Source organism: Equus przewalskii, chromosome 26 (genome assembly GCF_037783145.1).
Source record: "Equus przewalskii isolate Varuska chromosome 26, EquPr2, whole genome shotgun sequence".
In the NCBI taxonomy this organism is placed as follows: domain Eukaryota; kingdom Metazoa; phylum Chordata; class Mammalia; order Perissodactyla; family Equidae; genus Equus; species Equus przewalskii.
In genome coordinates, this window is record NC_091856.1 from 25,879,676 (window position 1) to 25,905,462 (window position 25,787).

At 40.1% G+C, this 25,787-nt stretch overlaps 1 protein-coding gene across 1 annotated transcript; it reads right to left on the bottom strand.

The window, feature by feature from the left end:
* Window positions 1-7,417: 7,417 nt before the first annotated feature.
* LOC103555383 (olfactory receptor 1L1-like) lies at window positions 7,418-8,350 on the bottom strand. Its single transcript, XM_008526865.1, is given in 1 exon segment — window positions 7,418-8,350. A coding segment is annotated over 1 exon segment (933 nt).
* Between the last annotated feature and the right edge of the window lie 17,437 nt (window positions 8,351-25,787).

The following is a 25,787-nucleotide window of genomic DNA, read 5'->3' on the forward strand; positions in this document are numbered from 1 at the left end:
TTTAAAGACTTTATATATAATTAACATATTTATAATTTACCTCTATATAATTATATCTTTTAAAAAAAGTTCATTATTTATATTTCTACATTTTTTATTCCCTCTAGGGCCCTTCTTTCCTTCCTATATATCCAGGTGTCTGTCTGATGTCATGTCCCTTTGACCTAATAAACTTCTTTTAGCATTTCTTGTAGCACAGGTCTGGTGGAAACAAATAATTTTTGCCTTTGTCCATGTAAAAAATCTCTTCATTTGCCTCAAGTTTGAAGGATATTTTTGCTGGATATAAAATTCTAGGTTGAAAGTATTTTTTAGCACTTTAAAGTTGACAATCCCTTGTCTTCTGACTCTTGATGTCTGTGATAAAAACTCAGCAATTAGTCTTATCTTCTTATCCTTTTTTCTCCTTGCATGGGACATGTCTTATTTCCTTTGGTTGCTTTCAAGATTATCTCTGTATCTTTGGTTTTCAGCAGTTTATGATATGCCTACATATGGTTTTCTGTATGTTTATCCTACTTGGTTTTCATTGAGCTGTTTGGATCCATTGCGGGGGTTCTCTCTCAGATTTTCAAGCTTTCTTCAGCTGGGACAGAAATATCGGGCATGGACAGATTCTAGGGATGCTTTTCTGTCTTAGTCTATTTAGGCTGCTATACCAAAAATGCAATAGACTGCATGGCTTAAACAACAAACATTCATTTCCCATAGTTCTGGATGCTGACAAGTCCAAGAATGTTGACCTTTTGGTTCATAGATGGCTATCTTCTTGCTGTGTCCTCACATGGTAGAAAGGGGAAGGAAAATCTCTGGGGTTTCTATTATAAGGGCACTAATCCCATTCATGAATGCTCACCTTCATCACCTAATCACATCCCAAAGGCTCCACCTTCAAATGCCATCATGTTATGGGTTGGGATTTCAACATATGAATTTGGGGAGGGGACATAATCATTCAGTTCATTGCATTATCTGAGGCATGAACTTGATAGGGGCCCATGTCTCAGCTAATATCGAGGTGGCTCACTTCTCCTAGTTTTATAAAGCAAGGTCAACTTGTTTTCAATATATTTCTAGCTACTTGCTATATAAGGGCTTAAAACAGTGCCCTACATTGTACAGTGGGTGTGGATTGAAGCTGAAGAAATACATATATCCACTTTTGCTCAGCAATATGAGATTCATTCATGTTTTTACAAATAGCTATAATTTGTTCTTCTTTGCTGCAGAGTATACAGAAGTGTATCTGTATCAAAATTTATTTATCCATTCACCTGTTTGTTAATGAATATTTGGTAGGTCCAGTTTTTGGCTATTATGAATAATCCTGATCTAAACATTCTTGGGCATATCCCTTGGTGAAAAATGTACACATGTACCCACTTTCATTGAGTGTATACCTAAGAGTGGGTTTGCTGCATCAGAGGGTATGACTGTTTTAAACTGTAGTAGGTAATTCCCAAGAGTTTTCCAAAGTGGTTGAATAAATTTATACTCCCTCCAGTAATATGTAAGAGTTTCCATTGTTCTACATCTTCACCGATGCTTGGTAGTGTCAGTGTTTTAAACGAAACCATTCAGTGGTGGTTGCCAGGGACTAGGGGGTGGGAAAAATTGGGAAACGTTGGTCAAAGGGTACAAAGTTTCAAATATACACAATGAATAAGTTCTGGAGAACTAAATGTGCAGCAGGATAACTAAATGTAATAATACTGTGTTATATACTCGAAATTTGCTAAGAGAGTACATATTAATTGTTCTCACATGCACAAAACAAATAACTATTAGGTGATGGATCTTTTAATTAGCCACCACAGGCTCAGGGAAGTGAAAGAGAGCCCTGGGCTCAGGGCATAGTTTCCACTATCTCCTCTGATTCAAGGTGGAGCTTAATGCTCTGATCTGGAAGAGAAATTTAGGATGTGGGAAAAAGACTAGGTGGGACAAATACGTGACACTAGCTGCATAGTGTGTGTGAGAATGACTGCAAATCCTCTACAAAGGGGCTGACCTATCGCCAGACTCAGTAATTATATTGATTTTGGGAGGGAGGGATTCCGAACTTTTTCTACTACCTTTGCTGTGACTTTCACATAAATTTTTCCCCAGCTTTTTTGAGGTATAATTGACAGACAACGAACTGTATATATTATATTAAAGTGTACAATTTGATGAGGTTTGAAATACATCCACATCCATGAAACTATCCCTACTAATCAAGATAATGAACACTTCCATCGCCCCAGTAGTTTCTTCCTGACCAATGTCCTTCTGTAGGCAACCACTGGTTTGCTTTCTGTCACTATACACTTGTTTGCATATTCTAGAATTTTATGTAAATGAAATCCTGGAGTATGTACCCTTCTTTGGGTCTGGCTTCTTTCACTCAGCTTAATTATTTTGAGATTCATCCATGTTGTTCAGTGTATCATTAGTTCATTTCTTTTTACTGTCGAATAGTCTTCTATTGTATAGATATACCACAATTTCTTATCCATTTGCTGATGGACAGTTGGACTGTTTCTAATTTTTGACTATTAAAAGCAAAAGTTTATTGCATGTGAATGTTTACAGAAGCCTTATTCACAATTTCCCCAAACTGGAAACAATAAGAGAATGGATAAACAAACTGTGGTACATCCATACAATGGAATATTACTGAGCAATAAAGAGATGTGAGTTATTAAATCATGAAAAGACATAGAGGAAACTTAAATGCATATTTCTAAGCTAAAGAAGTCAGTCTGAAAAGCCTACATACTCAATGATTACATCTATAGGATATTCTGGAAAAGGCAAAACTATAGAGACAGTTAAAAGATCAGTGGTTGCCAGGGTTCTTTTTTTTTTGCTGGTGGGAGGAGGAGATGAATAGGTAATCATACAGAGTATTTGTTTTTTTTTTTTTTTTCGCTGAGGAATATTTGCCCTGAGCTAACATCTGTTGCCAATCTCCCTCTTTTTTTTTTTTTTTTATATGTGAGCCTCTGCCATAGCATGGCCACTGACAGACAAGTGGTTTAGGTCCACGCCCAGGAACTGAACCTGGGCTGCTAAAGCAGAGCGCACTGAACTCAACCACTAGGCCACTTGGGCTGGCTCATATAAGGCATTTTTAGGGCAGTAAAACTATTATGTTATACCTAGAGCTCAAATGGTCATTTCACTATGTGAGTACATATTCCATTTTAGTATGGAAAAAACATACCAAGCTGTTGTCCTAAGTGACTAAACCACATTACCCTCCTGTGCCCACTGTCGGAAACTTTCATTGTTCCCCACACTCACTAACACTTGGAAGTCAGAAATATTTGTTTTTCTCATCTATCTGTTGTGTGTGAAATATCATCTCAATATGGTTTTGATTTGTGTTTTCCTAATTACTCCTGAGCACGAGCATAACTATTTTTTGTAAACAATCTTTGTAAAGTGACTTATAGATTTTTTTTTCTTCTGAAAGAGCAGGTATTAAATATAATTTGACTTTTCTGATGAGTCAAGGTCTATGAATGCCCATCCTTCTTCAGGGCATAATAGAATGTAATCTTTGGGCTGTTTGCACTTAAAATGAGTGGCCCCAGTGGAGGATAGGGTAAAAAATGGATCTAAGGAGAAGAAATCATGATGGAGAAGGCAGGTTTGGGAGGGCAAATGGGAGGAGACTGGACATGTCCCCTGGGTGCTGGGAGGTGTATCCAGGTCTAGTTTTACACTGTGACAGCAATTGGGGGGGCTATTGTGGGGTAATTAAGGTGGAGTTAAAGCTACTGAGTTCAGATACCTTCTATTTTCTGTATCTTACAGAGCTCCTTCCCTTGCCCATGTAGCTGTAGATGTCCTGGCACAGAGTTGTCATTCCTAAATGCTGTTCCACAACATGGAATAGAGCCAGTTGCCTCAGATCACCTGAGAAGACTACTAAAATCCCTGAGCCTCTCCCCTGGAGATTTCAATTCAACTAGTCCAGGATGGGATCCAGAAGTCTGCATTTCTCTGTTTTCCAGATCTTTCTGATTATTTCTGCTGGTACTGCCCCATAGATGAGGGACATGCTTCTATGCCGAGGCCTCTGAGTGATGAGACTGATCCTCATGGATTTGCTGTTCTGACACATGTGACCTGGCCAGTGGCTTTTGCTGGTACCTCCCAGTCTGGTCAGGAGGAAGGAAACACTTCTGTATCCCACTCCATTTCATTTCAGGTAAGGGCACAGAACATTTCCCTGATGGCTAGAGTACAGTAAAGAAAAGGCTATAACTGTTAATAATATTTTATTGAAGATTCAGGAATACTGAAAGGGAATTACACCACAGAAACTAACTTACGAGTATAGCTCAGGCCCAAACTTTCCAGAAAACTCTTATCAGGCCAGCTGGTAGCCTGTCTCCACGTAGACAGACATTTGATGCCCCACCCTAGAGACAGAGGCCTTTTCAAGCCTTAGGGTCAGAGCCGAAAAGGCTCTCAAGACCCCTAGAAGGGGAAGGTTTTCCTCTTATCTCTCTCTAGGCCCCACATTCCCATGTGCTCAGCCATCTACACAGTCATGCACCGCATAATGACTTTTCAGTCAATGATGGACCTCATATGAGATGGTGGTACCATAAGATTCGTACCAAGTAGCCTAGATGTGTAGTAGGCTGTACCATTTAGGTTTGTGTAAGTACACTCTATGATGTTCACACAATGACAAAATCTCCTAACGATGCATTTCTCAGAACATAGCCCCGTCATTAATTGACACACGCCTGTGATCAGTTTCTTACAGTTCTGAGGGAAGGATTAGAGGCTGACTAGAGGGAAGTCTCTGAAAGGAGTCTGTAAGGCACAGATTTATATGTAGGTAAACAACCAGCTACAAGTTTCACAATTCATCAGTAGAATTTATAAACATCTGAAGACATGACAAGAAATTCAACAAATTATCAGAAACTCATGCCAAAATTTATATTCTAGAATTGAAATATGTTCTAATAAACAGCCTAGAAAGTTCACAACCTGGCTAGCTGGACTTTGAAAAGCTCCTGGAGACATGTTTGGGCAAGTATGCTTCTGTCTCAAGGAAAAGTTTGCAAGAAGCTCCCTGTAACTAGGAGGGGTTAGTCATGATTATGGGGTTCTCTAAGGAGGCATGCGAACTAGGACAATGTGGTGACAGATGAAGGCCACACTGGTAGAGACAACACTGGAGGACATATCTTAAAGTGAATGTCCAAAGAGCCAAAATTGGGCTGTCTCATCCCCAGGCACAGAGAATCAGAGAAGAGTGAGGACTGAGCCAAGCGGGTGACCAAGACAGCCTTAACATTTCCCTCAGCGTGACTAAACATTAAGCTTCTTCCTGACTCCAGACCCCTGACCTCCCTTTTCTTGGAAAACTTATAATTGTAAATTCCTTTTCTGCCATTTGGAGTCTAAATATTTAAAAAAATCTGTTACCAGTTTTGCAACCTAAGGATATCTTTATCAAGGACCTGGGAGCCATCTTTTGCAATGTGATCATTAAGGAAGGTAGTTCTTGTGTCTCCCAGGCTCTGTGGGTGCTTTGCTCCAAGTTGCGAAATTACCTCCTGTCATAAATTTATGAGAAGTTTATTTTACCTTTGGATAAAGCCAATTGGAAAACACAGATGTCTTATGACTTCACCCTAATGTCCTCCAGTACTTTTCCACTAGTTCACCCCAGTGCTTAAAAGCCCTCCCACCCTTTTATCTGCCAGACTTGAGTTCAGACTGCATTCTGGCCTCTCTCCTCTATTGCAATAGCTTTGAATAAAGTCTTCTTTGCCTGTTTAACTTCTCCTGGTGCAATTTTTTCTTTGATACATGTCTAATATATGTGCACCAAATTTACCAGTCAGATAAGACGCTCATCTTCCCTGGGGCAGAAATAGTAATAGGGTAAAAAAAAATGAAGGTATTATATTGGCTAGACTCTCTTCATGTGGAAGGAAAGATTGAGACTGAGAAAGAAGCATTACCACTAAACAATTGATGTTTAACTTTCTACTTTTAAATGCTCAATTATAATATCAAATTTTTTCTATTATATTCTGAATTTTCATTTCTTGCCGCATGATCAATACCTTCCCAAGATAATTGAGAGAATGACGTTTATGTTAAGACCTATGGCCCAATAAAATGATAGCAAAATATCTAAAGCTGGTGCCTTTTCTAAGGTCTGTCTTCTTGGACATACACTTTATTGCAAAATATTGCTCTTGTCAGTTTTGAAAATAAGGTATCTGAAGCTCTTTAATATTAAACAATTTCTCTGAATTGGAAGTGACTTCAAATATTATCTAGTTCAATTCCTGCCTCATATATGAACTGTGTTTGCGATACCCTTCTCTAGTGAGGGAGGATGTCACCTTTCAGAAACTCTTGACTTTTGAGTTTCTTCCTTATCCTGCTCCAGGAATTACTTTCCCAATTCATACTCATATTGGGGCTAGTTATGTCTTCAAAAGCCACTCAGAATAAACGTCATTACAGAGAAATGGTCTTCTCTTCTTAGAAAATAGGCAGACTGATGGATGTGAACAATGTTGGAAATATAGATACTTCTAGGGTGAATGACACCAAAAAGGAGCTCAGGAAGAGTGATAGACCAAGAGCTGTCAGAGGGACAAAGGGAAGGAAGTCAGGGCAGAGATACAGAAGTAGACTTTAGTTCCACTGCATATGGCTGGTCACCTGGAGTGTTGGACCTGAACTGCTAAGTCAACTAGCTCCTGAGCGCCAACTCTTGATTATATGCTGTCTTCAGGACCCAGGACACAGTAGTTGAGAGGGATTCCAAAAAAAAGGAGGAAACAACATTTATTCTCTGCCTGGTGGGTAACAAACTGTCCTTGCTATTAGAGAGGTCATAATCTTATGGGGAAGACGCCATGTATATCTACCTGCACACACATGCACACATACATGCACACAGACACACTACCACCTTAAGTAATTGTGGAGACATTGGAACCACTGCAAACTGAATAACTGACTGAAGCTGTTATTTGAAATAAGTAAGGATACTGGGAACTCAAAATTATTGAACAAGGAAAATTTGATCAAGAAAAATTAATGAAAAATATTAGTTTTCAGCTGCACTTGAAAGGAGTTGATAGGAAAAGAGAATGAGAAGGAGGAATGAAGAATGGGTGCAAAGACCCTGGGTCCTAATAAGGGGGCCCTAATAAGGTGAGCTTAATTGGTGGGTATACATATAAGACATTTTTACCATATATATTATAAATATATAAGACTGGGTATCATATTCTGGTCTCATCATCTATACAATTTTCTGTGAACACTTGGCTTAGGTGTACTAACCTCTAGTAGCTTGATATATACACCAGGAATCAGCAGAAACAAAGGCTTACAGGAAAAGACTCATTCCTGAGTATGCCAGTGAAGGTACTGCCTAGGACTTCCTCCTGCTCATCAGCTTCCTCAGGCCCCGCTTCATGTCTCTGTTCCTCAGGCTGTAGATAAAAAGATTCAGCATGGAGGATAAAACGGTGTAGATGACTGTTGCCACCTGGTCCTTGATAGTATAAGTAGACAGGGGTCGGAAATAAATGTAAATAATGCTTCCGTAAAAGAGGGCCACCATGGTGAGGTGGGAGCCACAGGTAGAGAAAGCTTTACTCTTCCCGGCAGCTGAGGGGATCTTAAGAACAGTAATGAGGATTCATAGGTAAGAAATGATAACACATATAAAGGGGGTTACCAAGGTTATCAATCCTTCTGTGTTAATTACAATTTCATTGACAAATGTAGAGGAGCAGGATAATTTCAGCAGAGGATTGATGTCACAGAGGAAGTGGTGGATAACATTAGAGTCACAAAAGAGAAGGCGATTTATCAGGAGAACCAGTAAGAGGGAATGGAGGTGAGAGATGGACCAGGAGAAGGCCAGCAGCAGGACACAGCGGTAGTGGTTCATGGTGGTGACATAGTGGAAGGGATCACATATGGCCACGTAGCGGTCAAAGGCCATGGCTGCCAGGAGGTAGCTTTCTGTGTTGGCAAAAGCCAAGAAGAAATACATCTGGGTCATACACTCAGCATAGGAGATGGACTTCTTCTTTGACAAGAAGTTCACCAGCATCTTGGGAACGATGGTTGTTGTGTAGCAAACATCAACGAAGGATAAGATGCTGAAGAAAAAATACATTGGTGCCTGGAGCTGAGTGTCAGAGTGGATGGCTAGGATGATAAGCAAGTTTCCCACCACGGTGACCACGTATATGATGAAGAACAGGGCAAAGAGAGGCTTCTGGTCCTCAGGGCGGGAGGAGAGTCCCAGGAGGATGAACTCAGAGACACTGCTGGTTTGGTTGACTCTCTCCATGACCCTACATACACTGATGAATATAGAAAATTCTAGAATTTTCAATTCAACAATTTTAAATTTATTCCTGTCTCCCCTAGGATTCCTATAAATGGTCCATGATTCTGTTCCCTTCCACAGTCTATAAAAATAAATTGAACAATAAAAGTTTAACCTGTGTTAAATGTGGGGACATCAGGGAGTGGATTTCCTTTCAGAAAGATCCCCAGGTGTACCTCAGGGATGCATATTTCTCTAGTTCCCCATAAATATTTATTCAAATGTGTCAGGTTGAGGCTCATTTCTCTACTCTCCTTGCAAACAAAACAAAACAAATAAACAAAGAACTCAAACAACTAAGAGGATCAGGTAAATAAGACGAATGCTGACACAGCCACACTGTATTTAGTTGCCATTTCAGAGCCAACATTTTCATTAAAACATGGAAAAAAGCTGTATTACATAAGAACCTATTTATTAAAACCCTCAGACACTGGAGATTTGTGCTCTCACAATTATTCAATATCTTCCTGTATTAAATACTCACCAGGAACCCAACAGTGACGTTAGGAGGTTGAATGGCTCTCAGTTCTTATTCTGAAGGTGGTTACAGTGTGGTGGGGAAGACAAACTTAAACAAATAAATGCACCCGAACTGCTACAGGTGTGGGGATAGAAGCACTGGAAAGTAACAAGCACAGTGTGGTGTCTTTGCTCAGAGCACACATTTTGAAATCAGCTCCTTCACTTTCGGGCTGTGTGGTCTTGGGCTGACTACCAAGACCTTTGATTCTCGGTGTCCTCGTCTGTAATACAGGGATAGTAAATACCTCCCTGCCCCACCTCTCCTTCTCCTCCTTCACCACCAATGCTGTACTTATTCCTTTACTTCCCACCCAAATCCTTTTCTCTTTCAGGTATTCCTGGATGCTCTTGAAAGCAATAATTCTGTATTTCTTTGCAAAACCTAATAGCCTTCATACTTTTCATTGTTTGGCCACCCTTTGCCTGAGTTTGTGATTTTGTAGGAGACGTATTTATTTGGATGATTTGAAAATGAGTATGTAATTAAGGCAAATAATAGTCATGCCTAAGACATATTGAGCCCTTGCTACGTATAAGGCGCTGAGCTGCATACTTTATGAATATTGTGCAAAAAACATCTCTGATCTGGCTCTCAATAGCATTCCCTTTAAACAGATAAGAAAATTGAGGTTAAAGGTGTTAAATGCTTTTCTCAAGATCATGCAGCCTGGAAGAGCCAGATCTTGGATCCAAACCCGGATGGTTTTAAACCAAAAGAACACCTCTTCACACTTTAATAAAGCTTCAAAAGTTTATGCCAGAATCAAATGTGCAGAGACGTTATTTTTCTCTGTGGAAATTTTCTACCTTAAAATCTTTATTTCAGGACTGACAGGCTTTCAAAATCAATGTTGCGTGTAGTCCCCTACTTTAATTGCTAGAGACAGGATCTGTCTCAAGTCTCGTGTTGACTAAGGGCTGTGTTTTCCTGGAGCTGTTGTGGGCAGGGCAGAGGACAACATTCCAGATATACAGACAGAAGATGTGGCTTCGAATCCTGGCTCCACTATTTACTCACAATGTGTCTTTGGAAAAATCTCTTCACTGCTCTGAGTTTCACTTTCTTCATACATAAGGCCAAATAAAACCTACTCTCAAGAGAAAAGCTAGGGATATATATGTTAAAGAAGTTTGTAAACCACAAACAATATATATCAGAGAGATGACTAAGAAATGTCTGGTAAAGAAGCTAGCAGTGGGGAAGGAGAGGGGAAACCTAAATGCAGACGTAAGGGAAAGAACTTTGGGCTATGAGGATAGAGGGAACCAGGGATAGAAGCATGCAGAGGGTAGTGTTGCTGGAATCGGAATGATTTTTCCATTTTTTTCCCATTCTATCTAGTATCCATCAGCACGGGCTTTGTTTCTTCAAACACCTCCATGGTTTTACCTCCTAAATATCTCTCGAACCTTATAACTCTTCATCTTCCTCACCAGCAGCCTGATGAAAGCCATCATTTCCCACCTAGACTATTACAGGATCGTCCGAATGATGTGTTTGCTTCTCACATCCCCTCTTGAGACCTCCTCCTCCATCCGTCTCCGCACTGCAGTCACAGTGATCTTCAAACAGTAAAAATTTGGTCACCTAACTCTTTAGGTTAAAGTCTGTGTTAGTTTCTTAGGGCTGCCATGGGCAAGTACCACAAACTCGGAGGCTTAAAACAGTAGAAATTTATTTTCTCACAGTTCTGGAGGCTAGAAGTCCACAATCAAGGTGTTGGCAGGGTGGTTTCCTTCTGGAGGCTCTGAGGGAGAATCTGCTCCATGTGTCTCACTTAGCTTCTGGTGCTTGCTGGCGATCCTCAGTGTTCCTTGGATTGTAGACACATCTCTTCAGTCTCTGTCTCTGTCTTCACAAGGCTGTCTTTCTTCTGTCTTCCCTCTGTGTCTGTCTCTGTCTCTTCACATGGTATTCTCCTCTCTCTGTCCTTGTCCAAAGTCCCCTCTTCTTATAAGGACACCAGGCATTGGATTAGGGCCCACTTGAATCCAGTATGACTTCATCTTAACTTGATGACATCTGCAAAGACTCTATTGCCAAAGAAGGGCACTCTGCGTTTCTGGGTGAATATGAATATTGGGGAGACACTGCTCAACCCAGCACAAAGTCCCTCTTCATTTAATATATTGAGTCACTACTCCTCTCTGGCCATTCAAATGTCTACTTTCCCCAGGGGCTTCATCTAGTTCCTCAACTGTGTCAGGCTCCTTCCTGCATTGGCTCATGATGGCCCTCGTCCTGCACACTTTTCTTCCATGTCTATTGTCCTTTGGATATCAGCTCAGCCAATACTTTCTTGGATCAAGTCACTCTCTTTTATGCTCTTATAGATCTCTTCTCCCTTCCTTTATAGCACCTATCACAGTCTGTAATTATTCATTTACTTATGTGATTAATATTTGTCTTCTTCTTGACATAATACACAGGAATCCTGTTTCCTTTACTTCACCATTATATCCCCAGAGCTTAGTACATTGTCCAGCATATCGTGAGTGGTCAATAAATATTTGTGGGGAAAATTAAGTCACATCTGGCATTGAAGCTGGGGACACCTCAAGATAAAAGTCAGAACTGGGTGTTAAGCTGGAAGAGGTGACTCCGCAGCATGTCTGTAAGTTGCGTGTAGGTATAGAATTTGTGCCTGTGATTCCCTATCAAATGGTTGACTAAACTTTGCTCTGGCCACATATTCACCTGAGCTACAAACATGGGCCAGACACTGCCCTTGAATCCTCACTTTCTCTCATATCTCACACCTCAACCTATGATCACATTCTGGAGATTTTGCCTCTACCAATCTCTCAGCCTGTTAGCCTCTCTCTGTCGCTGCCATCACTGCCCTCACCAAGACCTATATCAACTCCAGCCTCCAAGATAGCCTCCTTGCACTCATTCTTGTCCCCTTTCAATTTATTCTTTGCACTGTAGGCAGATCAATTTTTCTAAAATGTGAATTTGAAGAAGTCACCATATTAGTTTGTTAGGGTTGCTGTAACAAAGTGCCCCAGAGTGGATGACATAAATAACGAAAAGTTATTCTTTCACGGTTCTGGAGGCTAGAAGTCCACCGTCAGGGTGTTGGCAGGGTTGGTTCTTCTGAGAGCTTTAGGGAACGGTGTGTTCCAAGCTTCTCTCCTTGGCTTGTAAACGGCAGTCTTCTCCCTCTGTCTCATCACATCCTCTTGCATTACGCATGTATGTTTCTGTGTCCAAATTTCCCCTTTTTCTGAGGACACCAGTCATGTTGGATTAGGACCCATCTCTTGCCTCCTTCCCTGCCCTCTTGCATCCCAACATTTCTTGCTCCTTCTTGCCTTACGGACTCACTGTTCCATCTCTCTGAAATGCCCGTTCACCCTGTCTGTTAGCCCTGGTGGTTAGTCCTCACTCTTCAGGCTCACAATAGACATCACATCCTTTTGGAAGACTGACCTGCTGTTCTTCCACAAGTTCTGGATTAGGTGCCTCTCTTGCACACACAGTATGGAAGTGAATCCTAGTACTTACAAAGCTATCTTCCCCACTTGAGCTGCCCAAGTATGAGGACTGCATCTGGTTCTTTGTTACACCATCCCACCTGGCCCAGTGCCTGGAACATAATAGTCCCTTGATAAATATTTGTGGAATGAAAGAATGCCTGAATGGTCACTTAGGATTCTGAACAGATGTAGGGAAGAAATGCGGTGGAAGTCAGGCCGCTGTCTCAAGAGCAGCACTCCATTTAATTCACTGCGTGTGGGGCAGAGACCAGCCAGGAATGGCAGGAGCCTTCTCTCCTGGAAGGTGACTCTTGGTTTCTTATTGGGTCAACTTTAAAATAACCCCTAGGAACTCCGAGCTAGAGAAACTCTCAGAGATTATGTAATCCTATTCCCTTATTTTAAAGAGAAGGGAAATTGAGCCCTGGTGGGAAGAAGGACCTTAATTATCATGACATTTTTATTGTTAGAACCCACGCCTCTTGGCTTTCTCCCTGAAGAAAAGAAATGTTTTGTCCATTACGGAGGTCACTCTGCATGGAGGCTAAGAGCATGGGCTCTGGCCCACTTTCTAGGTATGGAATCTTGTCCCTTATCAGGTAAGTGGTCTAAGGCAAGTTCCTTAACTTCTCTGTGACACAGTTTCTCCATCCATTAAGTGGAGGTAATAGGAGTACCTATCTCACAGATTTGTTGGGAGGACTTAAGGAACTAAAGCATGTGAAAGCACAATGCCTGGCAGGGGGTCAGCACCCCCTCGCCCCCCAAAGTTAGCTATTGATACTATGAAGCAGAGAAAAATATTTTGGTGAAGTAACCACACATGGTTAAATTTTGGAAGTCTGCCCGATATGCACTTAGGTTGACCAAACAAGTGAAAACCGGAGGCTTAGTCATAGTGACCACCCATTCCGTTTTGTAAACATAGATAGCAACTTATTTCATTGTGTTAATTTTGACAATAACATATGGATAACCCTTTCCCGATTCACTGATATGCTATCAAAACGCTCAAAATAATTTTTGACAAGTTTTGATTTATGGACACTCTGGAACTCACTGTTCTCAGACGGCAGGCAGGGAGGAAGCCATACCTGATAGGTGTGGATGGTAAACATGGACTACTGAGTCCTGGTGGCTTCCTACTTCCAGATGTTTTCTCTCCACTGCTGTATCTCCAGATGCAGAAGGCTTGTCTGCACCATGTCTGTAAATTTATTCAGAATCCATACTTCAGCTAAATGCTCCAGCCTCCTTCCATTGCCCCCTCATCTCTGCCAGAAGAAACCAAGAACAAGGAAGGGCAGCACACACGGTCAACAGGGGCAACAGAGTTCCCCAACACTCTTTCAAATTCCTTTCTCGTTCCCCACCTCTGATCTCTAACCCCATCCTAACTTCTCATTTCAGAAAACAGAGCTACCCAGAGTCACCGAGCTGAGGACTTACGTGTCCTGAGACCTCTCCCAGCCTGTAATAGTTTAACTTCTCTTTGCCAGGCCCCCTTGGAACCCCTTGTGCTCTGAGGGAACAGGTGGTTCTCTCTCCCTGCTATTCCCTCAAGGAACACTTCTCTGTATTCTCCAAGTTTAGAAAGCAAAGCACAGCCCAAGGGGATAGAGAATGTCAGGTGCGTCATACTTGGTGCTGGGAATATTCCCAGGGTCTCCTCAGACTCATAGTCATGTCCCATATGTGCGACTCAACTTCTCCCATTTGTAGGGAACTAAGGGTTGAGGAACAATGGTGGGTATTTTGGAAGAAGGTGGTGTCAATAGCGGTGAATTGTTATTATTATTATTATTATTATTATTTTGGTATGGTTGGGATAGATTAATACGGGGGAACGACAGTTTTGAGGCAATGGCAAGATGTGGTTTGTGGTGTGTGTGTGTTTACGTGCTAGCCCAGGGGCAAGTGATAAAGGTAGATTAGAGTTTTAAGTTGGTTTATGAGGCAGTATCAGGTTCTTTGGGTTTAAGGAATGTTTATGTCAGGGCCTCACTAGTGTTGGATTTTCAGTATAGAGTAAGAATGACGTTTTATATGTTTTATCCATTGAGGAAGCATTTAGAATCGTTCCAGTTTTAGCTGCAATGGTGGCTCAGCAGCTCCTTCTAGTTGCTGGCCTCTGTTAACTGATGTGGAGTCATCTGTCCTCCAGGGAGCACCTCTGGCTCGTAGGTCAAGGAGGAGAATGCAGCTCTTGCACATATGATGATGGGAACCAGCCACAAGAATTTCTGTACATATCAAAGGAAGTGGGTCATATTCAGGAGAGGCTAGACTTTCTGTTAAGCTATATTTAAGATTCCTGAAAGTTGAACTCTGAGACACCCCAGTTTCACATGAAAAAGAACTAGCCAAGTGCTTGGCTGGCTGGGTTTCTTCCCTCCACTCCCTCTTCCTCTTTCCTTCCTTCCTTGCTCTCTCCTTCTTTTCATCCCTTCCTTCTCTTCTTTTCCTTTTTTCTACCTTATCCTCTTCTAAAAAGAATGGAGTTGTTTAGAAAGATAAATATAACAAAGGAGATAAAATAAATTAAAAATAGCTAAGGGACAAGAAGGAAAAAAGGCAAAGTGTTAGGAAGAAGATGATGGTGAGCTTGAGGTGAGGGCAGAAAATCAGTCGGCAGTTCTGACACATTTGTTAGAAGCTCATTTAACTCTGAGCTCAGTAATAACCAAAGTGGAGGGGTGAGAAGGTCATTTGTATGGTTCTCAGTATCCAAGACATAAAAACAAATAGATTATTTAGGATACATCATCAGTTCTGGCTCTGTGATCTGAGAGAATTATCTCATGTGGGTTTTCATGAAGAGAGTATTGTGCAATACAAAGAAAAGCCTTCTCAACAAGGTCCTTAGAGGAAACATAGCAAATTCTTCTGACCTCAGTGGAGGCCTAGGGGGCATCCTGCCAAGATCCAATTTAGCCCAAGTGATCGTAAAGGAGCCCATAGAACATGCAGGTATGCAGCTCTCTGATGACGTGGATTACCTCAGTGTTAGTCTTTACTTAGGACAGTGGTTCTTACTGTAGCGATGCCCCTGACTTTCCCAGAGGGTTGTCAGATGGGCTACAGGGCACTGTGTACCCTCTGACATGGAATGCACTTTTTGTATACATGTAGAAATGTGCTTTTATCTTCTGGGGATGACAGACAGTGTTTTCAGTAGATTCTCACATGGATCCTAAAATAGATTGAGCCATCTGTGCAGAGGACTGGTGCTTAGGATGTCCTCTATGGGTGTCATTTATCTCCATTAGGTTTTGACAGTTGTGTTGGTGGTGATGAGTTCTGGATTAGCAAGTGCTCAGATGTCACTCCTTGAGTGTTTTCTAAGGGCAGAGCAATTAGTTTTTGCCATCAGCCATACTGGGCTGGGAATGAGATCTGCCTGGGGAGGTTGAGGAGCCTAATGAGAACAGGGGACTTTGCACGTTCTAGTTAATGTGATTGGCATCCTGGAGTAGGACAGTGCACCCCTGCCAACTTAGGAAGTTAGCTCAGCTCTGCTTGGCTGTGAGCCTGGAAAGTTCCCCTGGTAAAACCAAGCCTCCCATAGAAAAGGACTCTGGAATCTGCTCTAACAAATGATCAAGGCCACAAAATTTCTATGCCAAAGAGCAGGGCCACCATAATGTTAGCCTAGAACTTTCCTTTTGTAGCTCTGTTTTTAAATTTCAGAAGTAGTAGACGCTCATTGTAAAATATTCAAATAATTCAGATATTTAATTAGTAAAAGTGAAAGTCTCTCTTCCCAATCCCAATAGAACTTTTCATTTATACACAAATTAGTACATACACAAATGAAACTGTGCTATTTGTATTGTTCTGCAACTTTTTCCGCTTATAGAATATTGTATCAGTGTATATAGACAGCACTGATATTAAAAATATTTAACCACTAGAATACTAATATAAATTAATTTATAAAAACAAAATACATTTCCATTTAGTTTATAACTCAACTAAACTGTATACATCAGGGGTCAGTAAACTATGGCCTGCTGGCCAAATCAGGTCCATTGCCTGTTTTTGTAATAAGGTTTTATCAGAACACAGCACACTCATTCACTCATGTGTTGTCTATACCTGCTTTTGCACTATAACGGCAGAGCTGAATACTTGTGACAGAGACAGTATGACTTGCAAAGCATTTACTATCTGGCCCCTTACAGAATAAGTTTGCTGAACCCTGATAAATATCACAGCACTGCTTAACAAATCATTACAAGCTGGAGGGCACATACTTTGCCAAATTATTTTAATAATTTCCAAATAATTTGTTGATTTAAAAAGATTTTATAGAAGTGTGATACACATAAGGAAAATCATGCGAGTCACAGGAGATTTGAGTTGTCACAAAATGAGCACACCCGTTTAACCCCTACTGAACACTTGCCAGCCCCTCAGAGGCTCCTCCTTCCCATGCCCCCTTCTCATCACTGTCCTTTGCTCTACTCCCTATCCTGACTTCTAACACTACAGATTAGGTTTTCCGATTTTTGACGTTTATATAAATGAAATCATATCACATGCATTTTTTTGTGCCTGGCCTCTTTTGTTCAAGATTATGTTTCAGAGATTTTAGTAGAAAAAAAGTTTTTTCAGATTTTTGGTTTATGTAGCCCTAGCTAGTTCATTTTCATTGTTTTATAGTATTCCCTTGTATTGATATATTTCAATATCATTAATGATGGTATTGTTAATAGACATTTGGATTGTCTTCAGTTTTTGATTCTGCTGAGTAATGCTGCTATAAACATTCTTACAAATGTTTGGAACACATTTCTACACCTTGGTGTTGGGCATATACCATGGTCATAGGATATGCATGTACTCAATTATAGTAGATGGCGCCAAATCATTTTTCCAATGGACTTGTTGCAATTTGCCTCCCATCAGTAGCCTGTGAGTTCTAGTGCTCTTTCTTCGTCAACACATGTGATTTTACTTTCCATTTCTCTGAAAACTAATGAGATTGAGTCCCTTTTCGTTTGTTTCTTGGCCATTCACAAATTCTTTTGTGAAGAGCCTGTTCAAGTCCCTTGCCCACTTTCCTATTGGGTGGCCTGTCTTTTTCTTACCGTTGAGTTTTTAAAAAAAAATATGTAGTGGATAAAATATATCCACAACGGTGTTGTAGTTATATGTAATGCAAATAATTTCTTCTACTCTGTGGCTTGACTTTTCATTTTCTCAGTGATGTCTTTTGACGAATAGAATTTCTCAATTTTTTTTTTTTGCTTTTTCTCCCAAAATCCCCCCAGTACATAGTCGTATATTTTAGTTGTGGATCCTTCCAGTTGTGGCATGTGGGACACCGCCTCATCATGGCCTGATGAGTGGTGCCATGTCTGTGCCCAGGATCCGAACCGGTGAAACTCTGGCCCACTGAAGCAGAGCGCGCGAACTTAACCACTAGGCCATGGGGCTGGTCCCTAATTTCTCAATTTTAATGTAGAGTAATTATCATTTTTTTCGCCTTTGTCGTCACTCCATTTTGTATCTTATTTAAGAAAAAATTTCCTATTCCAAGGTCATAAAGATATTCTGATATTTTCTATAAAATTTGTTGTTTTACTTTTTATGCTTAGGTCTACAAGTGTGAATTAATTATTTTATATGGTGTGAGATAGAGATTCTCCCCGACTCCACATGGATATCCAGGTAACCCAGAACCCTTTCTTGGAAAGGTGTCCTCTGACCGTTGCTTTGCAGGGCCACCTTTGTCATGACTGAGCATCTACATATGTGAGGGTCTGTTTTGGGTGTCCCTATTTTATTCCTTTGGTGTATTTGACTACCTTTGAGCCATTATCACCCTAACATAATGATTGTCATTTTATGATAAGTCTGGATATCTTGTGGAATAAGTTTCCCACTTTGTTCTTCTTTTTCAAGTCAGTTTTGGCTAATCTTGGCTTTTTGCCTTTTCGTGTAAGTTTATGAATTAGCCTACAAATGCTTCCAAACATATCTGCTTGGGTTTTGAATGGGATTTTACTGAGTCTATACTTTAATTTGGAGAGAATGGCATCATTAAAATATTCCATGTTCTAATCTGTGAACTTTTGTGTATATCCCTCCATCCATATATGTCTTATTAAATTTCACTCAATCAAGTTTTATAATTTTCTGTGTAGAAGTCTTCCACATCTTCATTTGATTTATCTTTAGGTATTTGACTTTTAATGCTAATTAAAATGATATATTTAAAAAACTCATCTTTGTAGCTTTAATGGAAATATAATAGGTTTTTGTAGCTTGACCTTGTATCCAGCAACTCTGCAAAACTCACATTAATTATAATGAGTCATGTGCAAAATTTTGGGATTTAATAAATTTATAACAATATCACCTGTGAATAAAGGCAGTTATTTCTTCCATTCAAATATTTATGCCTTTTGTTCTTTTCCTTGCCATGTTGCCTTAACTAGGAATTCCAATGTAGAAGTTGTAATAGTGGGCATTCTTGTCTCATTCCAAATCTCAGGGGGAAAGCATTAAATATTTCATCTAAGTGTGATGTTTGTTATAGTTTTTGTAGGTACTCTTTATCAAATACAGGAAGTTCTCTTTTTTTCCTAGTTTGCTAAGAGTTTTTATTTTTGCTTTCTATTAATTATAAACTGACATTAAATGTCATCAAATGTTATTTCTACATTTGTTAGATAATCTTATTATTTTCTTTATTCTATTAATGCGGTAAATTACATTGATTGATTTAGACTGTTTAAACAACCATGCCTTATTGAAAGAAATCTACATGCCATGATATACTTTAATTTTTATATCTTGCTGTATTTCATTTGCTAATGTTTTGTTTAGGATGTTCATGAGAAACATTGGGCTCTAATTTTCCTTTTTTGTAATGCACTTTTCAGGTTTTAGTATTGCAATGCCTATTCTGCATGACCACCATGGTGGGGTCTTAGATAGAAATCAAATTTGTGACCCACAAGAGGCTTCACCCAGCACCAAATTGACAAAGCTTTACAATAAGATAAATGATGGACAATATATCATGCGCTGCAAGAGAGCTGTAGAAGTCTTGTTTATCCTCTGTGCATCTTCCTATGTCCACAATAATTTCACACTAGAATGTAAATGGTGGTGAAAGATGAGCCGGACTATCTCAGGTCAAGAATTGCACCAGATCTGGGATCTCTTTGGCTTTTATATCTTGGTTATCATGTAGCCCTCTGTGGGATGTATTTCTAGCTCCTATTTTTCTGTGCAGCTGCCTCTTGTCAATCACTGGTTACCCAATAGTCAATCTTAACAAATAGGCACAGCTGCTGGTTTACTACACAGTAGGATCCTAATTTGTTTTGGATCTGGTAGCCTTCTATACATTCTTTGAATTACTGTTGCAAGATGTGGAACCAGGAGTCAAATCCTCAGATTTTCTGGAGGATGAAGAAATGATTATAGTCCACCTGTTAATTCTTCCTTCCGGTTTCCTCAGACAGTTGTCAATACTTCCTTGCCATACATTCCTTAGACATTTAAAAGTAATTAATATAGTAACTTCTACATTATTTTATGTACAAAAATAGACGTTCAGAACTCTGAAACACTAGGACCTCTATCATCCAATTAAGAATTCAAATTCCTTCCCAATAATCACATTGAACTATCACTATATTGCCTCACAAGATTTCTAATACACCTTTTTCAGCTGGGCTTTTCCTTCTCACTATCACTTGCATTTTTTATAGGCTTCAACAGAGGCGTTGAGTTGCATCTGTAACTTTTCCAAAGCTAAATTTACTTCTTTTTCTGGTCGATAAGTCTCCATGGGTATTATATCAATCAGAAACTTTAGTTTGACTTCCCCAAATATCTTTTAATTCTGGCAACCACTTTGTACCTATGTTCCATTTTCATTTATCTTGATAACAGTCTAAAAATTCTTTACTATGCCATATACTGTGGCAGAGAGACTAAATAATGTTTAACACATCCACACGAGTTATAACAATGTCAATTTCCTAACCTTCCCAGCAAAAATACCACTTTCTCGTTTGCCATATATTTCCCATTATTGGCGTAATTACTAAAGGTCATTGCTCCGTAAACTCTAGGTCCCATCTGGTCTGGGGGAATGCTTGTACTTCATGCAACAAAGAACAAGTTTTATATTAACTCAGGATTTCGGTATCATTGTGGAGCATTGCCCATCTGTCTCCATGGGGATGATCCAAGCTTGATCCTTATGCTGTTCAAACTCTACCAATTGTATCACAGAAAGCTAAGTTCCTTTCTACTTTTTGACACTGTGGCTCTAAAGGAGTATCAGTAAATCTCATGCCTACCAGTAAAATCTTTCCATAGTTTAGACTGGCCATGGTGTTCCCACAAATGAATCTCCTCTTCGCTGCACCTGTAGGCAACTGGCCACTGTTATTTAAATATATCAGATGCTACTGCTATCAACATTGCATTTGTTCCTCCCTGGGTGAGGATATACGTTCTCTCCAATAGTTATTGACAAGGAAGATCCTGAGTTAGTTTAGTAAATGCATATTCCATTCAAATATTGCTTCATCATATATCTGGGCCAGGTGCCAAGTTCAGCCAGTTTCCTGGAAGAGGACTCCCTCTAGTGGCCATTTAGACTATAATAGTGAGTCTCCAGGAAAGTAATTTCTACTTAACTCAACACACTTGATCAAGTTCCTAATGGCCTAAGTCCTTCTTAGTCCTCTAGGTCAATGTTATGTGATCAAAATTGTTGCCCTGAGTATTCGTGGCGTGAGACTAATTCAAGCACACCATGTGCACCAAAAATGTGTTGTGTTCCTCAAGAGATTGCCAGGTGAGCATATTCACTAAGCAGGTGCACTTCAGTTCAAGTATCCCAAAGCCTTCCCCAAATCATTATTTCTTGGAAGTTCCAGAGTGAAATCATCATTAATATGCGACAACTCTTTCATGCCAATATTCCCCTCTTGGACATCATTGTGATTCCTTGAATCCTGCTGGTATAGTTTTCCCTCTACATTCATATCTGGTGTAGTTAAAGGAGCAAATTAGATTCGAACATACTTGGCAGACAACAGCAATGCATCTCCCTCATACTCAGGTACTTGCTTTAACCAGGTGTCATCCTGCTTTACAGAAACATAAGCTGGCAGTTGTTAGCTGACAGTCACAATATATCCAGTGAGGCTCAAAGGCAGGAATTTTCTTAGGGCTACAGAGAATCAGCATGATAAACATAACAACAAAATGTGACTAAAATGATAATCCCAACCTACTATTATCTAGGCAGATCATTAAGAAACTCTGGTGTCTTCTTTCCAAATTGTATTTTTAAGGTCTCAAGAAATTGTTATAGTGTAGCTTTGGTCCAATTCTCCTTCTCAGAGGAAAATGAATCCTGGGGCATCTTCCTGTATTGACCATAACTCAGCACCCTATATGAGAGAAACAGCTAAGAATATTACTCTCGAGGCCGGCTCCGTGCCCGAGTGGTTAAGTTCACGCGCTCCGCTGCGGCTGCCCAGGGTTTGGATCCTGGGCGCGGACATGGCACCGCTCGTCAGGCCACGTTGAGATGGCGTCCCACATCCCACAACTAGAAGGACATGCAACTAAGATATACAACTGTGTACGGGGGCGGGGGTTGGGGAGATAAAGCAGAAAAAAACAAAACAAAGGAAGATTGGCAGCAGTTGTTAGCCCAGGAGCCAATCTTTAAAAAAAAGAAAAAGAATATTACTCTCTTGCTCTGAAGTAGTTTCTTACAGAAAGAATGACGACTCCCTTTTCTGCCTTTATTTTCCATTATGTGATTCTCTTTTCAACTGCCACAGTTCTCCCGCTTTTTCCAGTTAGTTCCTTCCTCAACCCAGGCTAGGCTTCTCTGGATAGATGTCTCTGCTTTAGCTACACTGCCCTCTGCAGGTATGTAGCGGGATTAGGCTTTATTCATTTCTAGGAAGAAGTAGAAAGGCAAAGGATGGTGGGGGCATCTCTACCAGGAGGGAGTGAGGCATCACCTATGGTCTGTCTTAGTTTAGCCCCATGAGGAAAAGTCACTAACCAGTCAATTTTTCCTTTAGGAATAGGTACAGTCAAATTTAGAGAAATTTAAATAGAATTCTGAGCAGCAATGTGTTCTGTCTGGATATGCAAGTGTTATCCTAGACTCAAGTCAATTGGATTCACAAGACAAAAAGAAATTCTGTGAGTTGGAGATAATTTTTGTGAGGTGAAAGGTAGCATCATCCCTGTACCCTTTCATTCCCACCTCTGCACCTCCTGAAATTACCAACTATGTTCCCCTTATACTAGCCCTTATATTCAGATGGCACATGTTTGCCTGGTGTTAATCTATATTGTGCACCAGTGTTGAATAGCTCCAAAAGCCTTACTCATTATCTCCAGGTCATCCAACTTCTTTTAAACCTGAAGCACAATTTGCTTTTGGTAAAATGACTCAAATCTTAAGTGTATAGCTTTTTACTGATGATTTGTTTATCTATTTCCTGTTGATGAACTTTTGGGTTGTTTTTACTTTCTCCCGTTATGAATAAAGCTGCTATGAATTTTTTGTACAAGTTTTTTTTATACATTTGGGTTAGTTGTATACATAATTTTATTAGGAATTGCCAAACTGTTTTCCAAAGTGATTGCATAATTTTACATTCTTTTTTATTTATTTTTATTTTATTTAATTTTATTTATTTTAATATTTTTATTGCAGTAACATTGGATTCTAGCATTATAAAGCTTTCAGATGTACATTGTAATATATTTTGAATTCTGCATAGATTACATCATGTTCACCACCCAAAAACTAATTATAGACCATCACCACACATGTGCCTAATCACCCCTTTTGCCCTCCCCCCACCCCCTTTCCCTATGGTAACCACCAATCCAGTCTCTGTTGCTGTGTGTTTTTTTGGCTTTGTTTTTATCTTCTACTTATGAGTGAGATCATATGGTATTTGACTTTCTCCCTCTGACTTATTTCACTTAGCATAATACCCTCAAGGTCCATCCATGGTGTCACAAATGGCCAGATTTCATCATTTCTTATGGCTGAGTAGTATTCCATTGTGTATATATACCACATCTTCTTTATCCATTTGTCCCTTGATGGGCACCTAGGTTGCTTCCAAGTCTTGGCTATTGTGAATTATGCTGCAATGAACATAGAGGTGCATGTATCTTTATGCATTTTTGTTTTCAAGTTCTTTGGATAAATACCCAGCAGTGGAATAGCTGGATCATATGGTAGATCTATTCTTAATTTTCAGAAGATTCTCCATACTGCTCTCCGTAGTGGCTGCACCAGTTTGCACTCTCACCAGCAGTGTATGAGGGTTCCCTTCTCTCCACATCCTCTTCAACACTTGTTGTTTCCTGTCTTGTTAATTATAGCCATTCTGACTGGAGTGAGGTGATATCTCATGGTAGTTTTGATTTGCATTTCCCTGATAGCTAATGATTTTGAACATCTTTTCATATGCCTGTTGGTCATCTGTATATCTTCTTTGGAGAAATCTCTGTTCAGATCTTTTGCCCATTTTTCAATTGGGTTATTGGTTTTTTTGTTGTTGAGCTGTATGAGTTCTTTGCATATTTTGGATATTAACCCCTCATCTGATATGTGGTTTGCAAATATCTTCTCCAAATTGTTAGGTTGTTTTTTCATTTTGTTGATGGTTTCCTTTGCTGTGAAGATGATTTCTAGTTTAATGTAGTACCATTTGTTCATTTTTCCTTTTGTTTCCCTTGCCCAGTCAGACATGGTACTTGAAAATACGCTGCTAAGACGGATGTCAAAGAGAGTACTGCCTATGTTTTCTTCTAGAAGTTTCATGGTTTCTTGTCTTACATTTAAGTCTTTAATCCATTTTGAGTTGATGTTTGTGCATGGTGTAAGATAATGGTTTACTTTCATTCTTTTGCTTGTGACTGTCCAGTTTTCCTAACACCATTTGTTGAAGAGACTCTCCTTTCTCCATTGTACTCTCTTGGCTTCCTTGTTGAATATTAGCTGTCCATAAATATGTGGGTTTATTTCTGGGCTCTCAATTCTGTTCCGTTGATCTGTGTGTCTGTTTTTGTGCCAGTACCATGCTGTTTTGGTTGCTATGGCTTTGTAGTATATTTTGAAATCAGGGAGTGTGATACCTCCAGCTTTGTTCTTTTTTCTCAGGATTCCTTTGGCTATTTGGGGTCTTTTGTTGTTTCATGTAAATTTAGGATTCTTCTATTTCTGTGAAAAATGTTGGAACTTTAATGGGGATTGCATTGAATCTAAGATTCCTTTAGGAAGTATGGTCATTTTTTTTTTTTTTTGAGGAAGATTAGCCCTTAGCTAACATCTGCTGCCAATCCTCCTCTTTTTGCTGAGGAAGACTGGTCCGAAGCTAACATTTGTGCCCATGTTCCTCTACTTTATATGTGGGATGCCTACCACAGCATGGCTTGCCAAGCGGTGCCATGTCCACACCTGGGAAGTATGATTTTTCCCCATTGTGATATTATTAGGTTGCAGTTATAGCCTATTGCCACTAGAAGGGGGTCAAGAGCCACGTATTCTGAGCCCTCTGCCTTCAGCCGAGATGGAGCGGCACAGCACGGGTCCTGGGGGGGTGGTGCTTTCTCTTATGTGCAGACCTGGGTTTCCCGATAAGCTCTCGCTATCTGGTCTTCTGGGGTCTTGGCTTGATGAGGTCACCCCATGCAAAAACTTTTGCTCTGTTAGAGGGCTTCCCTCTAGGCTGCAAGGGTGCTAGGGATTCCTGGTGATCCTGCAGATGTGTGACCCCTCCCCACTCCTTCTTTCATGGAGCCTCCCACGGCAATGATCTCAGTCTTTAGGGGAGGGAGCGAAGTTCTCTCTTACCCTGTTCCAGCTCCTCTGAGGGGGGCTCCAGCCTCTCAACCCTCCGTCGTTTGGCTGCTGTGAGTCTCGGAGGATTCCTGTGCCATTAGGATATTTTTTGTTGGAATATGGTTGCTCCTTTTTGTTGTATGTTGGAGGGGAGAGAGTCCCAGGCAAGCTCACTCCACCATGATGCTGATGTCACCCCTATTGAGACTTTTTGTGTGGTCTAATATGTGATCTATCCTGGAGAATATCCCATGTGCATTCAAAAAGAATGTGTATTCTGTGGTTTTTGGATGGAATGTTCTGTATATATCTACTAAGGCCATCTGGTCTAATGTGTCATTTAAGGTCAATGTTTCCTTATTGATCTTCTGTTTGGATGATCCATCTATTGACATAAGTGGAGTGTTAAAGTCCCTACTATTATTGTGCTGTTGTCTATTTCTCCTTTTGTCTGTTAATAACTGCTTTATATATTTAGGTGCTCCTATGTTGGGTGCATAGATATTTACAAGTGTGGTATAC